This window comes from Ursus arctos, unplaced genomic scaffold (assembly GCF_023065955.2).
Source record: "Ursus arctos isolate Adak ecotype North America unplaced genomic scaffold, UrsArc2.0 scaffold_11, whole genome shotgun sequence".
NCBI lineage: Eukaryota > Metazoa > Chordata > Mammalia > Carnivora > Ursidae > Ursus > Ursus arctos.
The window spans coordinates 38,926,185-38,953,148 of record NW_026622775.1 but is presented as its reverse complement, the minus strand read 5'-3'; the positions used below and the strand labels follow the sequence as shown (position 1 = coordinate 38,953,148).

At 32.2% G+C, this 26,964-nt stretch overlaps 1 protein-coding gene across 5 annotated transcripts in view; it reads left to right on the top strand.

Annotated features, from left to right (window-relative positions):
* Window positions 1–26,964, top strand: part of LRBA (LPS responsive beige-like anchor protein) — a 791,618-nt gene that overhangs the window by 582,507 nt on the left and 182,147 nt on the right. For all 5 annotated transcript variants that reach the window (XM_044384357.3, XM_026499457.4, XM_026499458.4 and 2 more), the window contains exons 41-44: window positions 11,427–11,544; window positions 13,708–13,810; window positions 18,735–18,850; window positions 23,283–23,395. In XM_044384357.3, the coding sequence (XP_044240292.2) occupies window positions 11,427–11,544; window positions 13,708–13,810; window positions 18,735–18,850; window positions 23,283–23,395 (450 nt within the window). The remainder of the gene's footprint in view (window positions 1–11,426; window positions 11,545–13,707; window positions 13,811–18,734; window positions 18,851–23,282; window positions 23,396–26,964) is intronic.

Here is a 26,964-nt window from a genome sequence, read left to right as displayed (position 1 = left end):
TAAGTGGGAAATGCTGGCCTAATGGAATGAGTTGGCAAGTATTCCCTTCTCTTTAATATTCTAGGAGAGTTTGTGTAGATTTGGTACTATTTCTTTCTTAAATATTTGGTAGAATTCACCAGTGGAACTATCTGGGCCTAGAATTTGCTTTTATGGGAAGATTTAAACTGTGAATTCTATTTCTTTAGTAGATATAGTTTTATTCATGTCATCTGTTTCTTCTTGAAGGGACTTTGGTAGTTTGTGTCTTTTAGGAAATCTGTCCATTGATAAAAATTGTCCAGTTTTGTGGTAATAAGTTGTATATAATATTCCCTTATTATTCTTTCCGTGTCTACATAATCTGTAGTGATGTTTCCTCTCTCCTGATATTGATCATTCATGATATCATTCCTGATATTGGTAATTCATGTCTTTTCTCTTTTGCCTGATTAGTATGGTCAGAAGTTTATAAATTATATTAATCTTTTCAAAGAACAAGTTTTTTGGTTTCGTTGGGTTTTTTTCTTTTTTCTTTTTCTGTTTGCTACTTTATTGACTCACTTTGATTTTTTTACAACTTTTTCTTACTTTGCATTTAATTTGCTATTTTTCTGGTTTTTTAAGGTGGAAGCTGAATCACTGATATGAGACCTTTTTTTTTTTTTAACCATTAATATGTGTTTTGCACTGGAAGTTTCCCTCTAAGCAGTGCTTTAGCTGCAGTCCACAAATATTTACATGTTGTGTTTTCATTTTTATTCAGTTCAAAATGGTTTTTAATTTCTTTTTTGTTACTTCTAAGACCCATGAATTATTCAGAAGGACAGTCTTTAGTTCTTAAATCTTGGGATTTTTTCAGGTATCTGTTATTGATTTCTAATTTAATTCCTTTGTTGTCAGAGAATATACTTTGTATGATATGAATCTGCTGAATTTATTGCAACTTGGTTTTTTGACCCCAAATATGCTGTTTTTATAAATTTATATTGTGTTGTTGGAGTATTTTATAAATGTCAGTTAGGTCATAGTCAATCATCTTTTTCATGTCTTCTTTATCCTTATTGATTTTCCATCTTCTTGTTTATCAGTTATTGAGGAGGAATGTTGAAATCTGCTTATAATTGTGGGTTTATGTTTTTCTCATTTTAGTTCTTAGTTTTTGCTTCATGTATTTTAAAGCACTCTTATTTAGTTCCTAAACAGATGGGATGGTTATGGCCTCTCAATGACATGATCTGTTACTGAGAAGTGACCCTCTCTATCCCTAGTAATATTTTTTGCTCTAAAATCTATTTTGTCTGATTTGATGTCCTTTTCTAATACCTTTGTCATCTGTGTCATTTCTCAATCAGTTCTGGTTAATTAATTTCTCTCTTCATTATGGATCATATTTTCCTGATTTTTTTTGTAAGTCTGGTAATTTTAAATTAAATAACAGCTGTGGTAAATTTTATCCTGTTGTGTTCTAGTCTATAAATATTTTGATGCATTGTTTTGTGATACCGTTAAGTTACTTAGAAATAGTTTTATCCATCTGGATCTTGCTTTTTAAGTTCATTAGGTAGGGGGTGCCTGGGTGGCTCAGTGCATTAAGCATCCAACTTTTGATTTTGGCTCAGTTCTTGATCTCAGGTTCTGGAGATCAAGCTCTCTGCTCAGCATGGAGTCTGTTCGAGATTCCCTCTATCTCCTCCTTTGGCCCTTTCCCTGCTTGCATACGCTCTCTCTCTCTCTCTCAATAAATAAACAAATAAAATCTTAAACAAAAAAAAAGTTTATTAGGTAGGACCAGGGCAACATTTAGTTTGGGGCTAATTATTCCCCACTGCTTAGGCAAAACCCTTCTGAGTACTTTACTCAGTGCTCCATGAATTATGAGACTTTTGTTTTTTCCTTTGGTGTTTGAGCTCTGGGTATTGTTCCTTGTAATTTGGAGGGATATTTCTTTTACTGGCCTCAGGTTATTTTTTTAAAACACATGGGTTGGTGAGTACTCAGCTAAAAACTACAGATTACGCAGGAGCTCTGTTACTTTCCATCACTCTCCCTTCTGCTGCTGTGCCCTGTGAACTTAGTGGCCTTGCTCTCACTGTTCTCCAGTCTGTTTTCTTACTTGAGGAGACCTCAGTGTTCCAACTGGGTTACCCCTGCTGCTCTGGAGCCTGCAAATTTCTCCAGGCAGTGAGCTGGGGCAATAGTTGGTGTCACCACTTTTTTCTTGTCTCTCAGGGATCATTGTCTTTCATTCTTGATGTTTACGGTCTTGAAAATAACTTTTTCCATACATTGTTTTAAATATTGTTTGTGTGTAAGGGTAAATCCAATCTCTGTTACTTTATCTTGGTTGGAAGTTAAAGTACTCTGACCCTTGAATTTGATTTTTTAAAAATGTTATGTTGTATTTTTGCATCTCATTTTTCTACCCATTTCTGCTTTCTGTTATGTTTGTGGTCATGTGTCCTAGAATCTTGTATATAGTTTGCAAGGTTGGGCTGGCCTTCTATCCACCAGTCACCGTCTTCTGTGTCCCTGACACTGTGGTAGGTGTTAGGAATAGAATAAAAAGATGACTAAGACCAGTGTCCTAGCCTCAAAGAACTCCTGTCAAGTAAGAACTCCAGTCTGGGGAGGTTATGCAATGTTATGGAGTTATACAGTGGAATCAGATTAACCAAATCTCATTTAAATTGTATTTATAACGTTCTGTGTATTACAATAGGTTCTTTAAGAAAATGCTTTTGGAAGAGTATATCCGAAGCTAAATACAAGCCCGATATTTAGTTTTATGCTCTATTATGGAATAAATAGGAGCCTGTACTACTCATTTATAACTGACTCCAGCTAAACAACTGAGTGATTAATAGGAGGAAGAAAGCAAAAAAAAAAAAAAAAAAAAATATATATATATATATATATATATAAAATAAAGTGGAAAATTATTTCCCTCTAATTAGGAAAAAAGTGTCCTGGGGGTTTGAGGCTGTTAGCATGAAGTTCTTTGTAACTTTTTCTTTTCCATTTTGCATTTTATCTCTGTTCTTTGCTGTTTGAAGAACAAAAGCAAATTTCTTGAAGATAAGCAAGGATTTTCCCTTTAATTAGTTAAATACCTTACTCACCAGAGAAACTTCTAATGGCTAAATCACATTGTACCTGCTACTGTAACTACAGGCTGATATTACTTCTAACTTGAAGGTTTAATTCATAAATCTAGGGAGGGCTTTTGATACCAATTTGAGATTGAGTTTGAGTTCATAATAAGTAAGAATTGGCATTAAGAAGAAAAATAGTTGTGTCTTTTGGTTGTTTTAAAAATATTTATTATACAACATTCCAATATATTTAAAATGAGGCAGTTTTTTATTAGCGCTGATTGAAATTTAACTTTTTATTAAAGCACAGAAAGCTCGACTTTAGAGAGTCAGTGTGTGGAATAATAAGAAAAAATACTTTATAGCTTGAATATAGCTTGACAATAGCATGTAATTCTCACAACTTTTTGAGACGTTACTAGGAATTTTTCCAATCAAAATGGAAAAATCATTAAGTATAATGTATATTATTATTTTCCCCATATCATTGATGTAAGGAAAAATTAAATATAAGCATATTTGAGTAAAAAACAATTTGGATATTGTTAGCATAAAAAATGCAAAAGTGATTTTGAGGTTAGAAAGTTGGCTAGAGCAGTGTTAAGAATCATTTTAGGGAAAAAATAACTGAATTACAGAAGTGTCTTTCTTTGCCTTTTTCTAATTTTGAGAATATAGATTAATGCATAAGTTTATGCATACTTATGCTTAACTTACCTTATTAATAAGATGAAAAACTTTTGGTCGTGGGGTGCTTGGGTGGCTCAGTCAGTTGTTTGCCTTCAGCTTGGGTCATGATCTCAGAGTCCTGGGATCGAGCCCTGCATTGAGCCCTGCATCGGGCTCTCTGCTCGGTGAGGAGTCTGTGTGCGCTTTCTCTTTCTCTCTCTCTCTCTGTCTCTCTCTCTCAAAACTTGCTAAGATTCCAGATACCGTTTAATAACACTTTTACTACAAAATATTGAATTTTTTCTTTTTTGTATATAGTGCAAGGTAATTTCTCTGTCTCATACTAAAATCAGATGGAACACTTTCACACTTTCTTCATGATAAAATTGACATTGTGGTTTTGTTTTTATTAAGTTTATATTTGAAGGGTATCTCCAAACCCAAATATCTCTATTTTTAATTCAGATAGTTTACTTTTTTTCTGAAAATGTAATAACTAGCTCTTTACCTCACACGCTGCTGTGAAAAATAAAGTAAGGTACATTCATGTCCCTTACTATTCTTTTGTTGTATATTTTGGAGTCTTCTTTCAAAAATAATCAGACGCAGATGTATTTAAATTTAAAAAACTAAATTAAAAATTAATTGATGATATATAAATACCTTCTTTGTTCTACTTCTGCATTACCACATTTGCTTTTGACTCATTAAGATATATATTAAATGTTAAATAAGAGATGACTTTTCTGATACGTCATTTAGAATGCAAATTATTTTGAAGCTGAAGAATATTGAAAATAAAACAGAACCAACCAAAGAGTCGGAATTATTTACAGGCCAGGGGCTTAAAGGTGCATCACTCCAGCACAAATATTAAATTATGAAATGGGAATTTCAGTTTGCCATAAATCTGTCTGCCATAGCAGCTTAAAATAAAATAGTTTTACCCATCTAAAGCAACATCAATTTGCCAGTCAGTGCTTCATGTATCAAAGAGCGTGCTGTGAAAATATCAATATCATTGGTTAATATAAATGAAATTAATTTTTAAAGCTGGGCTAAAGGTTGACATCTGAAAAATTGCATTACTTTGCAGAAGAGAAATTTCTGTCTTCTAGTGAAATTTCAGGTCATGAGGGCAAGTAATTTTCACAATCTTCAATGGGAGCCAGTGAAATATGAACTTCATTGTCACCTAGCCCCAAAGCGATAAGATAAAATGAGCTGATACATCATTTGCTGTGGTTTTATCATCTCCCTCAGTAATTGGAAGAGAAAACATAAGAGCGTATGTGTTTGTGTGCTCCCCTCCTGCCCCTCCCAGCTGCCCCATCATCCACACCCAGGCTAAAATCATTTTAGCCCAATCAATACAGAGGTCACGTAGCATTTTATTTATATATTTTTAATTTTTCATACTGACTAAACTGCCAAGTAGAACATTAGAGTAATGAATATGTTTAATTGAATTTGTCACCCATGAAAATGCTAAGGAGAATACTGTACTACATCATAGTACCTAGTAAGCAGAAGGAAGAAATTTACTGTATAGAAGGAAAAAATTAAATAACTCATAATTAATTTAAAAGGTAATTTTTTCATATTCATAACTTTAATGTTTTGTTATCATTATTCTGTTTTTTTCAAAATTTGGAGACATTCTACGTATTCTTGGATAATATTTAATAACAAAATTACTATTGTAAAGTTTCGACTAGCCAACTATATATCATTTTTAAATTCAAAAAGACCTCTAAGTTTTACTTTAATAATATATCTTTGAAAACATCAAAGTTCTGTGGTAGGTGATGAAGTAAATCCATAAGCCAACTAGAATTCAATATTATTAGAATAAATTCTGAGTTTATGAATAAACTCATAAGTGCTATGCTTTGATATCAAATTTCAGAGAAAATTATATGCAGCAAAATCCCAAAGCTATGTTAATAATAGAGTGGTACAACTTTAAAATACTTGATTAAAATTACTTTCTACTAGTTTGTTAATATTACAGTTATAAATAAAACATATTTGTAAATGTAGCTAGTGATAAGTTGCTATTAGAATATTTTTCAGTGTTTTCATTTTGAATATATTTCAAATATTTACTGTTTTCTCATATTAAGATATATTTTGTGACTAATTTATAATCATTTTTCATGAAAATGGGATATGAATATTTTCTTGACTTTCCTTCCAGTGGTGTCATTGCTTAAATGATAGAATAATTAGCTTATATTTTGTATAGTAAGTTTGAAACATTTTTCTTGATGTTAACAATATTCTATATATTTTAGAAATAGTTTTGTTATGAAATTGTAAGTATTCCTGGTAATATTATTATCTGATTTTACTTTTATTATCACATTCTTCAGAAATCAATATGGAATTGTCTCAAAGAGTAAAAAAGTAAAACCTCTCCAAAAATTGACAGATATGTGAGACTAGTGTATGCAATGCTAGTTTTAAACGTTAAGAAATAATAGTATTTTTAAAAGCCTTTTACTGAGTTTTATATGCAAACACCTATTTCTCATTTTGAGGTAAAAGATTTTATCACTTTTTAATATTTTTCCCTTTAAATTTTTTTTTTAATTTTAAATTTAGTGAGGGTGGTTTGTATAGTTTTTTTTTAAAACAAAACCTTTCTTCTTTACTTAAATGAAGCAAATATTTATTTTTAGAGATGATTTAAAAAATTTTTAAAGCCTGATAATAAAAGCATTATGCAGTTAGACTGGAAACACGTTTCTATTTCTCTCAGAGGATGAGCAAACAAAAGAAAGTTTTATTTGGATAAATTCATAAGCTTTTCAAAATAAATGGTTAAAAGGAAAGTGGAAAGAATGGTTTGCTTTCAAGCCAATAAATGCAACAGGGTGAAGAAGTTTTTATATGTATTCACATTATGTTATTTGAAAGATAAAAGAAAGCATTGTGTTTATTTTTTGGGAAAAATAATATATCCCTTTTCAGAAGGCACAAATTTCAGATAAAAATTTTAAAGAAGATATGTTTAATATTTTTAATGTAAAGAAATCGTTTATACACTTGATGAGTGTATATGTGTGTATATTTAAAATTAAATACTGATTTCTTTGTTTCCTCTCTCTTACCTCAACATTTTAATAAACCATCTTTGTTGAACAAATTATTAAAAAAAAAGTTGAATTTACTTTTACTATTAACAATACTAACAATATTAAAACAAGGTGGTAAACATTCAAAGAGTGCGGTGGGCTTAAGCTTTCAAGCTATTCTAGACTTGGGGTCATAACTGCAGAGCAATGGTAATGATATGGTTTCCATAGCAACTGATTCATTGGAGGGCTAGACCTCTGTCTAGGGTGCTGTCAGCGTATGTAGAGTTTCAGTGAACAGAAAGTCCCAAAGAAGGGTCTGCTTCTACCTAATCCAGTTTTAATTGAACTCTAGAGACTTTGAAGTGAAGCCTCAGACCAGGAATATACTATTCCAATAAGAAATAAACCTCTTGCTTAACTAGGCCTCAGCTGCATTTCAGTACTGACACCTTTTCCTAATGAATACCTTAAAGAAATGTTATTATATCAATTTCAGCTACTAATTCTGTTAGTTAAAAGATTTTTCGTTTCCATTTTAAACCCAACTATCTTGACCGTAAGTATAGAATTTCATTTGTTAATTCTCTTTAAGTCAGGCTAGTTTTTCGTATGTGATTTTAATTTTTGATACTTATGGCAATTTTAAATGATTTTGTCTGTCTCTCCTCCTGTTTCTTTTTTTCTGAGTTTTAACACACTAAACCTGATTATATTTAATTTTGAAAGCACACTACTGTCATATGTTCAGTATGATACCTGACTTATATCAGGTTTGAAAACATACAAAACAATGCTGGGTATTATTTATATGTACTAATAGTATAAAAACTGACATGAGAATGATAAAGCTTAAAACAAGAATAGTGATTGGCTCTGACAGAGGAGGAAAATGGGATCAGAAAGGGTTATATATAGGAATTTCAACACTCTAAAATGCTTTATTAATTTTTAAATATATGCAATAATATGGTAGAATGTTAGGATTTTATATGGTTGAGTAATGGGTACATGGGCTGATGTCATTTTCTGAGGTGAATATGATTTGGTAATAAAACATTTTAAAGAAGCATACCACTTCAAGTAGGTTTTTTAATAACTCTACTGCTTAAAGGAAGGAGATATAAATTGAGCTTTTTATTAATTAGAAAACCTTCAATACATTAAAAATCTTATAGTAATGTTTTAGTATACTTATTAATAATTGAAGTATCTTTGGCTATAATTAAATGTTTAGTTGCATGGCCATGATCTTACAATGACTGAAGCCACCATTATGAGCAACAGGTCTTATATAGCTTTATAGATATAAAAGGTAGAATTTTCAGATTAGTTGTGATATTCTTAGCATATCATAGACCTTAGAGATGCCTTTGGTATTTGTTTTCTTTGATTTCCCTCTTTCACCTATAACCCAAGTATAGGAAGACAAATGTAGTTGATTAAAATTCTGATAAGTTGAATTGTAGCCCCTTTTTACAAATGTGACAATGTGGTGTATATATTGTAACCTTTGTATTTTTAGATTAGAGAATTGGGAAGTAGGCTAGACTCTGCCACTAACTTCCCAAAGGACTTTGTATTAACTATTTCATTTGTCTGGCACTCGTTTTCCTTACTGATACTTGGATAGTAGATTGGAGTGTAAGTGTTACAGAACATATACTGGATTCTCTCCTACTTGATTAAGTCCAGGGTGGCAAATTCAAATGCCAGCGGGAACTGGACAGGTAATAAACGAATGAGTGGAGACTGTGCCAAAATGGTGAGTGTATGTCAGTTGTTACCATGTGGCAAATAGCTCTAGATTTGACAGATGCCTTAGTTTTTTCCCGAGAAACCAGAAATCTGAATACTTCGTTAAAATATCATATGGTCCAAACAAAATGAATTTGGGCCATATGTTGAGCTTAAGTTGCCATTCATTGACTCATGTAATCATTCAAAAACATCTACTTTGTGTCAGACATTGTTCTAGAAAATGGAAATAGAGTATACTAAAAGTCTTTGTTCTAGTGTAACTTAGATTCTAGCATTGTAGTGCTGAATAGACAATAGACAAGCAAGCAGATACTATAATTTCAGGTAATGATAAGTGTTGTGAAGGAAATCTGATGAGTTTGGGGTGCTCATGGAGGAAGTGGGGTTTAAAGCCAGTGGCTTTTCTGAGGAGGTGACACTGGAGCAAAAATCTAATGTGAGAGTAAATCAATCATGTGAGGATTTGGGAGAACATTCGAGTCAGACAAGAAAATCAGTATAAAGGCCCCAAAGAAGAATGAATTGGGCTCATCAGTGAGTCTCAGATGTAAGACTTTATGAACAATTATAAAGAGCTTCAGTGTTTATTATGCATGTAGTGGTATGCCACTGGACTTAAATGCATGAGTGATGTGATCTGATTTATATTTAATAATTCTATTAAATTTTTCTTTTCCTTTGGTTCCTCTGGTCATAGTAGATTCTGCAGGTAAGATAAGAGAGAGACCAAGTAGGAGGCCACTGTAGGCTCTGGAGGATTGGACCTACTGGTCATGGTGAGAGAAAGAGTTACATGCAACCTCTGCTTTCAAAAAATCTTGAGAGTAAGACTTATAGTTTTGTCCTCTCTTTACCTGTTCATTTCTCCTGACCTTATTTATGCAGATATTGGCTGAATGAAAGTAGATTTCTGTATCACCAGTTTTAAAACTGAAAGTTTGTTTGGTCCTTAGAATTTTTGTTTTATTTTTCAAAAAACACTGAGACTTGGAGTTATTCCTTTGTTCTTAGATGCTTTGTGCCAAAAATAGAATTTGTAGGAAAATCTAAATACATACTTCGTGAATTAAATAAGGTTGCTTTTTTCCCAAAGAAATTGCATTTTACATTGAGGAATATAGAGTTGCTTGCATTGAAGATCTAGAAAATGGAGATGAATGTAGAAGAGAAAGTTCTTGTAGGATAAATTCTTCTTATTATTTTTTCCTCTCCTTGCTTATCCCATCTTTGTCCCTACCATGCAATATCATAATCATATATCATTCTATTTGCATTTTTTAATGGTGGTTACTTTTGAGAGGTATATTTTAATTGTTTGCTTTCAGGGATTTTCATTAGGTTTTGATAGTAAATACATCTCATTTTCTTTATTAAATTAATGTTAGGTGAAGTAATGGTGTAAGAAATTACACATCAGGTTTTCCTTTAACACCTTCATAATTAAGCTTTTGAAATGAACTTTTTAAAAAACAAAACTTGAATAACAAAACAAAGTAGCTTAGGACTAAAGACAGGATTACTTTGAGTTGGCAAAGCATTCTAAGCTACTGCGTCTGTCACATGGGATGACAAGAATTGTAACAAGTTACTCTGACAACCACCTACTCCATAGAGAGATTATGTTGAGTTCATTTGCAGGTTTGTGTTTAGCCTAGCTGACAAAATGATACTTAACCTCTTATACAGTCAGTCTTTGTGCTTTCTGAATGAGTGACTGTTGTCTTTAACAGTGACCTTAAAAGTGTGATTTTTTAAAGTCATGAACCTGAATATATATAATTTTTGTTTTATTAAAAAATAATTGACATACATCACCGTATAAGCTTAAGAAATACAGCATGATGGTTTCGTTTACATATATTGTGAAATGATTACTACAATACGTTCATTCATCTTCTCATATAGATACAGGTTTTTAAAAAAGAACAAAGGAGGGGGGAATTTCTCCTTGCAATGAGAACTCTTAGGATTTACTCTAAATATATATTTTAAAGTATATAAAAGGTACTTCTGCAGTAGAATCTAAGTAAAGAAAACAAAAAACAAACAAATGAATAAACAAGCAAAAAGCAGAATCAGATCTATAAATACAGAGAACAAACTGATGGTTGCTGGGGCGGGGATGGGCGGGGTGGGGCAAAATGGGTGAAGGGGAGTGGGAGATACAGGCTTCCAGTTCAGAATGAATAAGTCACAGGAATAAAAGGCACAGCATGAGGAATACAGTCAATAATACTGTAATAGTGATTTAACAGTATCAGTGGTAGCTACATTTACGATGAACACAGCATAATGTATAAGCTCATCAAATCACTAAGTTATACACCTGAAACTAATGCAACATTGTGTCTGAACTGTACTAAAAAAAGAAACCAACCTGAAAACCTCATATAACATAAAAGAAATATTTCTGAGTACCTTAAAATTGTATTGTATGAAACGGAATTGTATATGTGATCTCTAAGCATGTAGGGCATTCTTTTGAGGTCTTCCTTCTTTTTGGCTAAAACTTTACTTTCCATGATTTGATTCAAAACCCAATCACTAAATAATACAATTTGTATTTCCTGAAAAGCAATAGATTACATCACTGCTCTTAAAAGCCCAAAATATATTTATAAATAGATGTTTTATAATTTTGCTCTGCTTTTTCATCGAGCTTCCTTTCCATAAGTTGCAATCTATTTTCTTAGTCTCCCTCCAATTTATTTCAATAACTGTTTTTTCAATTTTTAGAAATTATTTTTCTTAATAGGGTCTTTTCTGTTTTATTCAGGGGGAAAAACAACAAGAAAAAATTAAACTGTTATTACTTACTTGGACTTATTTTTTTCCTCACTAGATCCTGGCATATACAGAAGGGCTGCATGGAAAATGGCTGTTTACAGAGATACGATCAATCTTTTCTCGTCGTTATCTTTTACAAAATACAGCCTTGGAGATCTTTATGGCAAACAGAGGTAATATGTTTCAGAAGTATATTGTTATAAAGCTAACCTCCACCTCTTTCAGATTTCATTCTTGAACATACCGTATTGTTTCCATTTAGATAGTAATTTGTAGTCAACTTTCTGCCATACTGACCTCATTTTTTGAACCACATGCATCCACATGGTTTTTTTTCCCCACTTGGTCATTCTTAGAATCATTTGTAGTAGTTTTAGTTTTCTGGCCATCTCACAGATTAGTACAAGGTTTTCTAAATATAGCAAATAACTAACCATTTAATTAGTTGTGGAGTTTTGATGTTCTCAGTATTGCTCTGATGCTTAAACTTCATCTGGAAGGTGGATGCATTTGGAGAGGGGAGAGGGTAATCAAATGATTCATACATTTATTCAATCTTTTGTCTAAGCTATTGCCATTTATAAAGGGACCATCAGAAAATGGTACTCAAGTGTCCTGGTTGCTTTGTATTACATCATTCTTGAAAGAACTAAAATTCAATTTGTGGATTTAAAATGGAACTTGGTGAAATTCATTAAGACAAGAAGGAGAGACAAGGTGAACTTGAAGTAAAAGCATTGGTGGGTATGAGTGGAGGCATACAAGGGAGAATATATAAAATCTAGTGACTTATTGTACATACTCCTTATATATAAGTAGATTGAAGTTTTATTTTCTCTTTCTATAATCTACAAGTTGTCATTTAAAAAATCTACACAAAGTAATATATATTCCATATTCCATACACACATTATTTTCCCTTTATGGAATCATATGTCTTTAGAGAATACAGATTTCTTTAGGTAGAGATGTTTTTTCCTTTCCTATTTGTCCTTCTCCCCATATTTACCTCTTTTTCCTGATGTAAACATATTCTTCCAGGCAAATAATCAAGTGAATGTTTCCCACTTTAGTTCAGCCTGCATCATTGCTGTCCCAAAGGGGTTTTGGTACAGTCTTACAATATTTATTACTTGCTCATCCTCATTCATATTTTCCTCCTTTAAAATTTCTTATGCGTCCTTGCTTTTGTATGTGTGTTTTTCTTTTGCCTTTCCTTCATGGCCTTCGTTATCTGCTGTAACTTATGATAGTTTTTCTGTCGTTGTTTTTTTCCCGTATTCAACGTAATAATGGATATATAGGGATGGCTTATTAAAAAGGTGTGTGTGTGTGTGTGTGTGTGTGTGTGTGTGTATATATATATATATGAATGACAGTTCCAAATGTGTTTTGGGTCCTTAGTGAATGATCATGTACTTATTTACCTGAAATATGTTGGTAATGTCAGTATTTAAAGCTATACCAGGTTGATAACTTTTTTTTGGACTGAAGAATTTTTTTTAAGCTGGGTAGAGAAGAAGGATCATTTTCTAGATGAGTACTTAGAGGTTATGATACTGAAATTATAGTTAAAATTTTAAGACTGTTCAAATTGATAGCTTCTAAATTCTCTCTCATGATTTTGACTTTATTTTCGTATTTCTTAAAAAGATTAAAAATTTATAGATGACTGTAATAAATTAACATTTATGTACTGAATGTTAATATATATTGATGTGTGTTTCTTGATATTCTCAAAATGTATTATTATTAAAATAGAGATGATTAGAAAACATTTAAACTTGATTATTAACTGTAGAGGAAAAGTCTTCCTTTAGGTCACACGTTGTTCTGGATTATGTGAACATATAAATTATAAACATAAAAATTGTAAAGAGAATAATTTTGAAACTGTTCATCATTGGAAATAAATATAAGTGACAGTTTAGTACTTACATCTGTAGTATTTTTGGTGTTAGATTGTTAATTATATAAAGTTAAAACTTTTAAATGTTTATAGAAACTCACAGATAAGTATGTTTAACTTGCTAAAATTCAATTTTGTAAATTCAAGGTGTAGCTAATCACAGCTTCATGTCACATTAATACAACAACAGTTTTTAGAACTTCTGACAGCATTTAGAGTAGAAACTGTCTATGGCTAAGGTATTTATAAGTAAAATGAATATTACCTCTGACATACTAATACTAAAACTTGGTATGCACTAGAATAAAAGTAATATGGCAAGAATTGTATACCTGAATTAAGAGTAAATATTTTATTACACCAAGAAGTTAGTTTTCCAAGAAGGAAGTTATGTTGTGTTCTAACTTCTAAAAATTATTTTTCATAGTTGCTGTAATGTTCAACTTCCCAGACCCTGCAACAGTAAAGAAAGTAGTTAACTATCTACCTCGTGTTGGTATTGGAACCAGTTTTGGATTGCCTCAAACCCGGTACTGTTTTATATGAGAAAATTTTGAAAAAAAACCTGTATTAATATTTTTTCTTACTTCATTTTCTTACTTATTACTTCTGTTTTATGTTTCATATTAAATGATGATTACTAATGCATTATTTTGAGTCAGCTGAACTTCTTTGTGAAAACTAGAAAACCAGGAGCAATTGTAAACCAAAGTAGGTTGCAAGAAGAAAGTAAATGTAAAGGAAGAACATTAATAAAAATGTAAGCAAAAACAATAAAGAAAAATCAATGCAATGAAAAGTTGTTTCTCTGAAAAGATTAATAAATGTAATAAATATATATACAAGACTTACAAAGAAAAAGAAGACACAAATTGCCAATATCAAGAATGAAATAGGGGACATCACAACAGATCCTACAGATATTAAAAGGAAAATAAGGATATATTATGAACAAATTTGTGCTACTTAGACAAGTTAGATGAAATGGACAGATTTCCATCTAATAGGTAACATTAATACCTCTACAGGGGAAATTGAATTTGCAGTTAAAGATCTTCTGACAGAGAGAATTCCTAGCTCAAATGGTTTCATTGGCAAATTCTATCAAATATTTAGTGAAGAAATAATACCATTTCTAAGCAAAATATTACAGAAAATAGAAAAGAAGGATAGATGTTTAAAGTTATTCTATGAGGCCAGCATTACCTGAATTCCAAATCCACAGAAAAGCATTACCAGAAAAGGAAACTACTGATCATGTTGATTAGAAAATAAGAAATAAAAGTGTCCTATAAAGTCTGCTCTTCATAGGCTGCTTGAATGTCTGTATGACTTGGGAGCTGATTTTCCTTGAGTAAGTGATGCAAAAGAGAATGAGGCAGAAGCCCCAATGTCTTTTTATGACCTACCCTTGATAGGTAGAGTAGGTCATCAATTCTGCTACATTGTATTTGTTATAATGTAGTCACTAAATACAGCCCAGGCTCTAAGGGAGGGGAAAAGTTCCACTTCCTGAAGAGAAAGTATCAAAGTATTTATGGACATATTTTAAAACTACCACATAGTACAACTCTTATGTAAAAGTGGCCCTTCTAGATTATAAGCAGTAGTTGCTTATAATGTCAGTGAGGATTTTGATTAGATAATTTTATAATTTAATGAGGAATTTCAGGTTCAGAATGAAGCAGTTCAGAATGATATAGTAAATTTCTTTATCTTAATGAAAAAGTCTTTTTTCCTACTAATTATCTCTATTTTTTTAAGTTTTATTCATCAACTAAGATGTGTTATCGTAGTTGGGAAATCTTTGTAATGATTTCCCACAGTTAATGAAAGCTAGGTGTAGCTTAATTCATTAAATCAGCAGTTTAAATAGATCGCAAACACTAACTGTGTGTCTGTTATCCAGCAGTGTACAAGATAGATACCATCTTACCAATACATGTTTTAACAAATAGGCAAACAAAATAAATAATGTGTAAGTGACAGGAGGGATATAATAAAGGTGTTATAATAGCAGTTAGTGGAGTAAAGGTTAGATGCTTTGTATTATGTGCGTGATTCAGAAATGTCTTCCTATGTGACTTTTAAGTTTTAATTTGAAAGATAGAATCAGTTTACCTTTGAAGGCAGAAATGGCATACGCAAAGGTCCTGAAATAAGGTGAGGTTCCAGCATTTTAAGGAATGTTGGAAGGCAAATATCATTGGAACTTCGTGATTCTGTGAAGAGGGTGTCTAGTCAGAGACAGGAGTTTATTGTGAAAATACAGGTATTTTGTGGTGCTGATAGTGCAGTTAAAGAGAGGCATCCTTGTTTAGAAATTTTGAGGACATATAATTTGTGTGACTTGGAGATTAGTTAGATAATGGAGGATGATAAGGGAGGGAGGTGTCCAGTGTGTCTTGCCAAGTTTTAGTTTAGGCTGCTGAATAGCATTTACTGAGATTGGGAACACTGGAGAAGGAATAGTTTTATATCTATCCCCCAAGGTTGGGGTCGGGGTTGTGGAGATGAGATGGATGGAGAGAACATGAGAAGTTTAGTTTTAGATCTATTGAAGTTGAAACCCCTGAGTGATGGCCAGACTGCAATGTTAACTAGGAAGTTAGGGCTCAAATTGGGAAATACTTAATGTTGAAAGACTGAATGCTTTCCCCTAAGATCAGGAAGGCTAAAATGTCCCCCATTCTCACCATTTCTATCAACAGTATATTGGAGATTTCCGCCTGTGCAGTAAGAAAAGAGAAGAAGGGAGAAATTAAAGGCATCCAGATTAGAAAGGGGGCGGGGGGGAAATCTTCATTCCTAGATGACAGAAGAAGTGTAAGATTTATATATTGAAAACTATCAAACATGGCTGATAGAAATTAAAGACAGACATCAAATAAATGGAGGTATTCCATACTCCTGGATCAGAAGATTCAATATGATTAAGATGTCAGTTCTCTCCAGATCTATGAAGTCAATGCAATCCTCAAAATCTAATGGACTTTCTTGGAGATATTAAGAAGCTGAAATGCGGTGGATCTGGAATTGCCTAAACAATGTTGACGAAGAAGAACAAACTTAGAGGACTCCAACTACATGATTTCAAAACTTAACTATAAAGCCTCAGTAATTAAGATGGTCTGATATTTATAAAAGGATAGGCATATAAATCAATGGAACAAAATTGGGAATACAAAAATAAAATCCGTTTGTTTACAACAAGTGTGCTAACACAATTCAATGAGGAAAAGATAATCCTTGAACAAATAGTGCTGAGACATTTGGATAGTCACCTGCAAGAAGATGAACTTCAGCCCTTACCACACAGTATTCATAAAAAATTAGCTCAAAGTGTGTCATAGACCTATATTTAAGAGCTAAAACTAAAAAAAATTTTCAAAATGTGGAAGAAAAACTTCATGATCCTGGAGTAGGCAAAGAATTCTGAGATGTGACACCAAAAAGTATAATCCATAAAAGAAAAAATTGAGAAATTTGATTTAATAAAAATTTGAAATTGTCATGCTTTAAAGGACACCACTAAGTATATGAAAAGAGAAGTCCTAGACTGAGAAGAATATTTGTACATAATGTATCTGATAAAGGTCTTGTATTCAGAATGTATGCAAAACTCTTACAACTCAATAGTAAGACAAAAACCTCAATTAATGAAGGAAGAAAAGATTTGAATAGTCATTTTACCAAAGAAGATACACAAATGGTTAATAAGCCATGAAAATTTACTCAGTAATTTACATTAAAACTATAATAAGGTCCCATTTTACATTAGCTGGAATGGTTATAGTAAAAAATACGTTATAATGGCAAGTTTTGGCAGAGATGTAGAAAATTGGAACCTCATATATTGCTTGTTGGAATGGAAAACAATTTGGCAGTTTCTCAAGAAGTTAAATGTAAATGCAGTCTACAACCCAGCAATTCCACCTGTATGATTCTACCCAAAAGAAATGAAAACATATGTTCATACAAAGACATGTTCGTGAATATTCATAGTAATATAAACTGGAATAATAATAATAATCCAAAACTGGAAACAATTTAAATATCCATCAACTGGTAAATGGATTTTTTTAAAAGACTTATTTATTTATTTTGAGAGAGAGAAAGAGCAAGAGTGGGTGAGGAGATGGAGAGGGAGAGACAGAATCCCAAGCAGACTCCCTGCTGAGTGCAGAGCTCAACACAAGGCTCAATCTCATGACCCTGAGATCATGACCTGAGCCAAAAATCAAGAGTCAGAGGCTTAACTCACTGAGCCACCCAGGCCCTCCTATGAATGGATTTTAAAAATGTGATATATTCTGTATTCATATACTAGAATACTATTCAGCAATTAAAAAATGAATTAATAATATGCTGCCACATTGATGAATCTCAAAAATATTATGGTTAGTGAAGAAGCCTCATGCAGAAGACTTCATGATGTATGATTCCATTTATCTGAAATGTCCAGAAAAGGCAAATGTATAGAGACAGAAAGCAGATTAATACTTGCCTGGAGCTGAGGATAGGAATGGGGATTAACTGTAAGAAGGCATAAGGCACGTTTTTGTGGTAATGAAATGTTCTGAAGTACATTGTGGTGATAATCACACAACTCTAGAAATTTATTAATAAATCATTGAATAGTACACTTACATGGGTAAATTTTATAGTATGTAAATTATACCTGTGAAAATAAAACAAAAAATGTAGTTACCTTGCCCTTGGTGGCAGGAAGAACTGTGACAGCATACTTCTCTGAGATTCTAGGCTCTGAATGTAATAATTAATCCTGCTGCCTATTTTCCACTGTTACTTAGTATTAGTCAGTTACATCTTTTATTATTTACATTGTATTAAAAAAACACATTAAACTTGGTCATCTGTTATTAAACTGTATAAAAAAATAATAGTTTCTCTTACCTTTTGTCCCACCCCATGAATAGATATGTAAGGAGTTTAGAATCCTCCTTTCCTCTGTTATAAAGGGTATATAAATATAATATTTAAAGTTAAAATGTACAAACATGTCTTTAAGAGAACTATTAAAACTGATAAAGATATGAATACACACCAAAAAAACCACACAGAGAAAAAGATGTGAATACAATTTTATATATCTTTCTCAGTTACTATAATTCCTTTTATATCAGTAAAACACTAAGTTGTTAATCATACTATTATTGATCAACATTTATGGAACCTAGATATTATAATGGCATTGTAATGACAGCTTACTTTAATGAATAGAACATGTATCATGGACCTGTGGCTAGTCCAAATCATTTAACCATTAGTTATACATTGAAATATTTCTTGTTTTCAGTAGTAGAACATGAATAGAACTTTTCAGAATATACAAATACCATTTTGTATGTCAAATATACGGAATAAGCACAGATATTCATAATTTATTATTGTGTAGTAATTGATTCTATATCAAATTCCTGTTTTTTGCAGGCGTATCTCATTAGCTAGTCCACGTCAACTTTTTAAAACTTCTAATATGACCCAGCGATGGCAGCATAGAGAGATTTCAAATTTTGAGTATTTGATGTTTCTCAACACAATAGCAGGTAATATGACCTTACATGTTGACTTATTTCAAGTGATAAATTGTTTTTTAATGATAAATTATTAATTGTGATATTATTAGATTATTTTGAGTATTAGTATAAATAGCTTACTTTTATTTTCATTGTTACTACATGAGTACCTTATCAAGAGTAATTTTGATAGTAGAGTTAACAGTTTTACATATGAACAGCTGGCTACTTGAAAAATTAAAAATGGGTATACACACTTTTTTCCAAAAATCTATAATGAAAATTTACAACTATTTAATATAGTAAGAATGTATTCATTATGGAATAGTGAAAATGAAAAACCATATACAACTTAACCTTTTAATAACTTAATCAGAAGTGTATTACATGATGAAACAAAATGTAACAGAAAAAAAACTGGGTAAAATATTAAGTAAAGGAATATCCATATTATGACCCATATGTGAAAATCTAAAGAGTAAGTGGTCCTCTGTAAGGTCTGTAATCAAGAAATATTACTGAGCATCACCCATTAAAGCTGAGGGTTGTAAGTAAAGAACTGAGGGTTGTGGAATGGGAGGAGTGGGGGATGGGGTAACTGAATGATGGGCATTAAGGGTACGTGATGTGATGAGCACTGGGTGTTGTACGTAACTAATGAATCATTGAAAACTACACCATAAACTAAGGATATACTATATGTTGGCTAATTGAATCTAAATAAATAAAAATAAATTTTAAAAAAGAGAGTAAGGAATAGAAGTGTGTCAGTACATTTCATTTGTGATAACAAGAATAAAGAAAACAGAATGTATTTGTGTGACATTTGAGATTCAGTTCAACAAAGTGACAGTTTATATCTGAGGCACAAAGGAGTACAGAGAGAATAAGGCATGTTGCTTGCTCTCAGAGAAGTTATTTTAAGTATGAATACAAGCATTTACATGACTTTAAAGCAAGGACTATAGATTCAATGAAAGAAATACAAAGTACTATTAGGATTAAAAGGTCAGAGAGAGGGGGAAATTATATTCATCCAGTTGATGGGAGTAAGGAAAAAAATCAGGAAGGATTTCATGTTCATATAAGGATGGATATTACTTTAGTAGAGGTGGTATTTGAGAGATTAGAGGTCATGCCATGTAAAACTGAAGACATAAGGAAACATACAAAGGTAGGAAAATGTGCGATACAGGAGAGAATAACTAATGGTATAGTTTATACATGTGCACATGCATGTGCACACATAAAGTACATATTCATAAAGGTATAATGAGAAAGAAAACTAAAAAGGTAATATGAAGACACATTGTGGAAGATTTTCTGTCAGTTTGAGGAGTTAGCAGTCAATTCATAGGGCAACTTCTGAAAGTTTTTGAGCAAATAAGTGATATTAGAACTATATGGAAAGTTATCTTGGAGGCAGAATGAACGATAAACTGGAATGGAGAGAAACTAGGCAGAGAGCACAGTTAGGAAGTAATTATATATAAAAAAATAATGAGAGCTTGCATTATAGGCGTGACGGTGGGAATTTATAGATTAAATGACATAAGATTTATAAGGTACAAACCATTTGACATCGGGCTGACTGAATGTAGGGGGTAAATGAGAAAAGAAGTGTCAGAAAAGGTTTCCAGGCTTCTGGCCTGAATCATGGGGGAAATGGTGGTGCTATTAACAGAAAGAAAGTCAGAAAAATGGTCTAGGGGAAGATGATGATTTTACTGTTTAGATAGACATCCAAGTTATGATATCAAAAAGAATTTTAGAAGTATAGGTCAAAGGCGGTATTTGTAATTTTGGAGATAGGACATTGGATTTCATCTGCATAGATGAGAAATCACCAAGAATGTGTTGAGATTACCAAACCAGATAATACAGAAAGCAGGGAGACAAGGTCTGGTGAATGTTCCTGCCCATGACAAGAAGACAAAGGGAAAGTTGAAGGAGAGAAGAGAATGAGTGATCCTAGAGTTTTTAGACGTAGGAGGAGGAAAACTGAGGTATAACAAATGTCTTGAGATGCAATGGGAAAAAGAGAGAGAAAGGTGTTGGTTGCCTGTACCAAATGTTCCAGAGAGGTATGGGAGAATTAACAATGAGTATAGGCCAAGCCTTTAGCTTGGGCATTTGGGAACTTGTTGGCTACTCTCTAGGGGTTCATTTTTAAAAGCAAACAAAAAAGGTTGATTGTAAGAACTGAATGGTTGGAGATGAAATGAGAACATTAGATGTGTATTATCGTTTTCTTGTGTAATAGTAAAAAGAGAATGGATTAAGGCAAAGGTGAGAAACCATGAAAGAGGGACAGAGAGGAAAACTAACGAGGCAAGTTACGAGTGATTTGGGCTCAAGAGCTCAGGTGAAGGAATTACAGCTCATGAAGAATACAGGCACTATTAGGGAAGAGGGGAAGAGAGGGACTGTTATGAAAACTGGAAGTTAAGGGTTCGCATTGAAAAGTCTAAATTTTATCAGTTAAGAAGATGTTCAGCTCACAGCCATTTGAGGGAAAGGAATGAAGAAAGTTTGAATTTATGTTGAACTAAAAGAGATTATGTAAGTAGTGACTGAAAGGATTTTTAAGTAGTAGGGAGAAACAGAAAACTTACATAACAAGCTTAATGGACGTATTTAGCATGTGATAAGTCAATTAGCACGTAGATTAAATGCATAATAATAACTAGGGAGCAACATTTATGAAATGGTCTACTCTCAAATAGCTTCAATTGTGCTTAAAGTGTCTTTTAAATATATCCTCCAAATATTCTTTTAAAAGAATAGAGCCAGTAATTTGTTTTGGATAGTTTTTAAATATAGTAGAAGGTGGGGTTGAATCTCATGTTATTTAAGATTTCTTTTATGCTATTATTTGTAATACATACAGGCTCTCATGATACCATGATACATTTCCCAAAAGACAGACAGTAGGTATTCAATAACTATATAGAGAGTTTAACTTAATTTCTAAAAGTCTATTTACAATGAGCTGGTGCATACTCTTTTTTTTTTTTTTTTTTGTACATATAGTAAATTTGATCATTTAAGCAGACGGGGCAAAATGATGATTTTACTAACATGTTTACTAACATCTCAATCAGAAGGAGAGAGATGGGTGGAGGGAATCAAGATAGAATGGTTTTTGCTGCTAAGTTTGGTTACTTTTTTGGGGGAGACTTAGAATTGACAGAAATATGTAGTGACAAAATGACCTCTGAATTAAAATTGTCCTAGTTATTCACATTTTGTTAAGACTCTTTCCAGGTCAATCAAGGAAGACTGAATTAAAATTATCCTAGTTATTCATGCTTTGTTAAGACTGTTTCCACTTCAGTCAAGGAAGAACTCTTCTTACTTCACTAGTCCTCAAGATGGATAGAGTGAAATAAAGTTAAAAACATCAAATCATAGGGAAAGCTCAGGTACCCAAGGATCTGTTTGAAGAACAACTATAACATTCAACTGTATATTGATATGACATCAGTATATATTTGCGGAAGAGAAAAGATGATAGAATACACAATATAAAGGAATTCAAACAATATTAATATACTTGTCCCCCTTATATTTTAGCCAAAAGAGTCTGTTCACATTAAATCTAACTAAAAATAGAGTGTAGACTAGTGAATAGTAGAGCTGGGATTCAAAAACTAGTGTTTTGGCTCTGGAAACAATGATTTCATCTACTCTGCTGCCTCCCTAAAGTGATGATATCCAGAAAACTGCTGTATATATATAGAAGGGCTATTTAATCCTTTGGTTTTATTCATATTTTTAATAGACCTAAATGTCTCATTGAATGTCATTAGTTTAAATGAAGTATAGAAGAGTATGTGGCAGCATTTAGGAGTGGGGCGAAGCCAACATTGATGACGCTTTGCATTATATTCAAAGTATCATAGAATTTGAAAGCTGTCACAGAAATTTTAGAGTTATTTAGTACGACTCCGTCATTTTACAGATGACTAATGAATGTCCAGAGAGGTTAAGTCGCTTGTATTTGGTTGATTAGTTGGTTGATTGGTTGTTTAATTAATGGCGGAGGAAGGATTCTTGTTTGGAAAAGCTCTATGAGAATTAAAAAGTTTTTTTAAGTGTTAATAAAGAATATCTTGTTTGGTGCAGGTTTCAAGTAATAAAAAGTAGTCGAGTGTATTTTATAAGAACATAAACTTGGGGCCAGAATATCTGGATTTGAATGTAGTTTGAACATTACTAATTAACATGGTTTGGGGCAAGTTTTCAACCTTTTGTGCTTCAATTTTTCATCCATAAAATGGAGATAATAATTTCATAGTTTTATTATAGGGTCAAAACAAATAATATATGTATAGCACTGAGAACAATGTCTGGCACTCAAAAAGTTAAGTTCTTATTATTTTTAGCAAATGATATTCCTGAGTCTGGTTATCATTTCATTTGATTATTCTAAACGGAATGACTCTTTTTTCTCTCTCAGGACGGAGTTACAATGACTTAAATCAGTATCCAGTGTTTCCCTGGGTCATCACTAATTATGAATCAGAAGAACTTGATCTTACCTTGCCAAGCAACTTCAGAGATTTGTCCAAGGTAATTTTTCAGGAATCATCTGAAATAAAATTATCTTGCACATCACAATGAATTTGATTATCTTTAATTTTCACATTACTTTCTAAAAGTCTTTTTAATATAACTGTAACTTTAATACACTTTTAAATGTATTTTCACTTTCTCAAAATGAAATTTAAAATTGAATTTAGAATTTGAAGATTTTTGAAAAATGCATGATAAAGTTGGTAACAGTTAAAACTATTTACAGTTGTGTTCTTTTTTCTATATACATTTAGGAAGACATTATTCTGAAATATTAACTTCTTTAAAGGGTGTTTGTAATTGATGAAACATATTGGTAAATTATGGACACTTCTCACCAGCCCTTGTATAAAAAGACAAGTACCTCTACACTACTCCAGGTGTCCTACCTGATCTCTTTGCCACCTCTTGCCCTTGTCTAATCCGTCCCTCACTACCACAAAATGAAACTTCTTTAAATCTAATTTCGAATGATATAAATCCAATAATTAAACCTTTTCTGACTTATAATTATTCTGAATGCAGAATTATTCTTTCCCAATTCAGAGTTTTGCTTTCTCTGCATTTAATGTTCATCTCCTATGTGGTGAGTGGCCGACTGTAGTCCTGTAGGTCACTTCCTCATGGAGACCGTTACTCTTTTCCTTCCCTGATATTCTGTTCTCTCTTTCTTTCATAGCACCTAAAGTATCCTGCATTTTATATATTCTTCTACCTACTTGTTTTGGTTCTTTTTGTCTCCCCCATTGAACTCCAAGAGAGAGTTCTTGTTCACCATCATGTCTCTCATGCCTTGCACGGGCCTGCCATTCACTAAATGTGTTAGATGAGAAAATATATATGACATTTTCCCCAAGTTATAAAATATTAATATTCGATTGTGTAAATGTAAAACATATAAATAAGCAAAAATTACTACTTATTAACTACGTATCAATGAGGAATGATTACATTTTATATTTATATACTCATACACATACATACACTGTTTTTTAACTTTCTAAGTATTTTCCCATATCTTAGGTTCTTCAAGAACTTTCCTTTTCTGTCCTAGATTATCAATAAATAGAATATCCTGAATCATCATTTTGTAATATAGAATAAGGTTATATTTCTTTTTAGCTTTTTACCGTGGAGAACGTCAAGCATGTACAAAAATAGACAAATTAGCATAAGTTTACATCAACCAGTAACCCTGCTTCAGTAATGATCAACTCATGGTTACTCTTATTTTATTTTTATATTCATTTTCATTCTGCTTTCTCATATTATTTTGAAGCAAATCCTTGACATCGTATCATTCTATTATAAATATTTCAATATATACTTATTTTTAAGGTCCCTTTTTTAAAGCATAACCATAATACCATTAGCAAGCCTAAAATATTAGCAATAATTTCTTAATATCATCAAATGCCTAGTAAGTATCACATTTCCAATTGAATTATAACATTCATAATTCTTTTTAGTGTGTTTATTCATATCAGGATTCAAATAAGGACCACACAGTGCAGTCAGTTGATACTGATTAAGTCTTAAGTCTATTCTGTAGGTTTCTCTTTCATCTTTTCTTTCTTTCAAATTTATTAGTTGAAGAAACATAGTTTGTCTTTTATCTTTTCTCACAGTATGGATTTTGCTTATTGCATCCCTGTGGAATAGTCTAACAGGTTTCTCCATCTTCTGTATTTCTTATAAATTGGTAGTTGGTTCCAGGTTGATAGAATTCAGATTGGGTTTTTGTGGCAAGACTGCTTCATAGGAAGTTTTGCATTCTTCTCTCAGATGGTATGTCATATCTCCTTCTCTTTTGTGATGTTAGTTGCCATTGATATTTAATGCCTGGATTCACTGGTTGTGTAATTATTGCAAAATCATGATATTTACATTCTCTCATTTAATTTCATTTATTATTGAGAATCATTTATAAGAGATACTTCCTTTCGTCTACTACTAGGTTATTCAGTGGTACATTGCATTGGAAAGGCAAAATGAAAATTTGATTTTTTTTTCTCTTTTTATATCGTTTTTCAAAACAGGGACTGGTTCCTAAAATCTTCCAATGGGATCTAACTAATTTTTTAAAAAACATCTTTATGAATTCACAGACTTACATGTATTTGACGTTTCAGTCCATTGTAATTATTATTTTCATTGATGTTCATTCAGTTGTTCCTGCTCTTGTCCACAGAGAGCTTCTTTAAGTTGCTCCTGAGTCATTTTGATACCACCTTAGTAGTCTTTGATAACTTCCATGCTGTCTGGTCTGACTGTGTGCTCCAGTCTTAACCCTTATGTTTTCTGGCCCAGTTCTAGAATTATCTGTTTCTTCTGCTTCTCTGTGATCACCTTGAGAACATGCCCCTAACATGGCCAGGTTGACCTGCTAGAGAGATGTGGCTAGCACATGGAGGATGGCCAGATTGTACCATCAGCGGCCATCTTAAGCCAGCAACAAACACATGACTGAGTATAACCAAGAACAGCTAAATCTGGACCAGAATAGCAAAATTTCCTAGGTAATCCATTGACAATGAGGAATAATAAATGGATAAATGTTTGTTTTGTGGGGATTTTGTTCTTGTTTTTTTAGAAGAAAGAAAGCCTTACTTACATTTAGGTATCATATTTGTTCTAAGACCTTGTAGTATTCACTGGAATCTGTAAAACTCTAATTGGATAATTAAGGACTGTGTATTAGTTTGACCTGTATAGTGAGTCATGCAGTAGGTCAATAATAAAAACTTGCCAGCTCTTTAATTCTCAGTCTACTATATCCTACTCTCTTTCCATTATTTCAGTTTTATGTACATAAAAGTAAAAATCTCATTTTCACTCATTTAATTTGTTAGGATGTTAAATTTTCTTCACAAAATAAATTGCATTTAAATAAATAACCTTTCTAGAGTTCTAGAAGGATTACCTTTTTAAAATTTTTTTAAACTAGTCCTTCAGTTTGGACTTCTATTTAAGGATGTAGCTTAAGATGGTTTTTTTTTTGTTGTTGTTTTTTAAAGACTTTTTTTGGTAGGCTGTTCAAGATCCAGTGGGTAGTAAGGTGGATTGTGGACAGGGTGCATGTTTCTGTCCTGATAGAACAGTTACTAATGGTGATAATGGGAGGCTATTTGGATATTTCTGCTGAGGCTGTATGTCTGTCTTCTGCCATCATCGTACCTGAACAAGAGCTCCCGTAACCCTGTTGCCTCCTCCTACCACTGTTCTTTGCCAACTGCTTCTATTCTCTGCCTCTCATCTTGGTTCTCTATTCCACTGAAAATCTTATATGACCAGAGGAAAGCCTCCATTTTTTTAAAATGTAGGCTGTATGGTTTCTTTCATTATGAAAATTCATTCAAATAGTATCAGCAAAATGCCATAATGGATTATTTGCCAGCTAAATAGAATCCTTTATTAAAATTGAATTTTGTTTATATGTTACAAATATTTCTAAAGAACTTGCCAAATACTTTTGTTGGGTGGGTAAAATACTGTTTTAACTAATGTGTTTGTAATTTATATTCTGTATATGATAAATAAGGCTGTTTTTATGCCCCACCAGATGA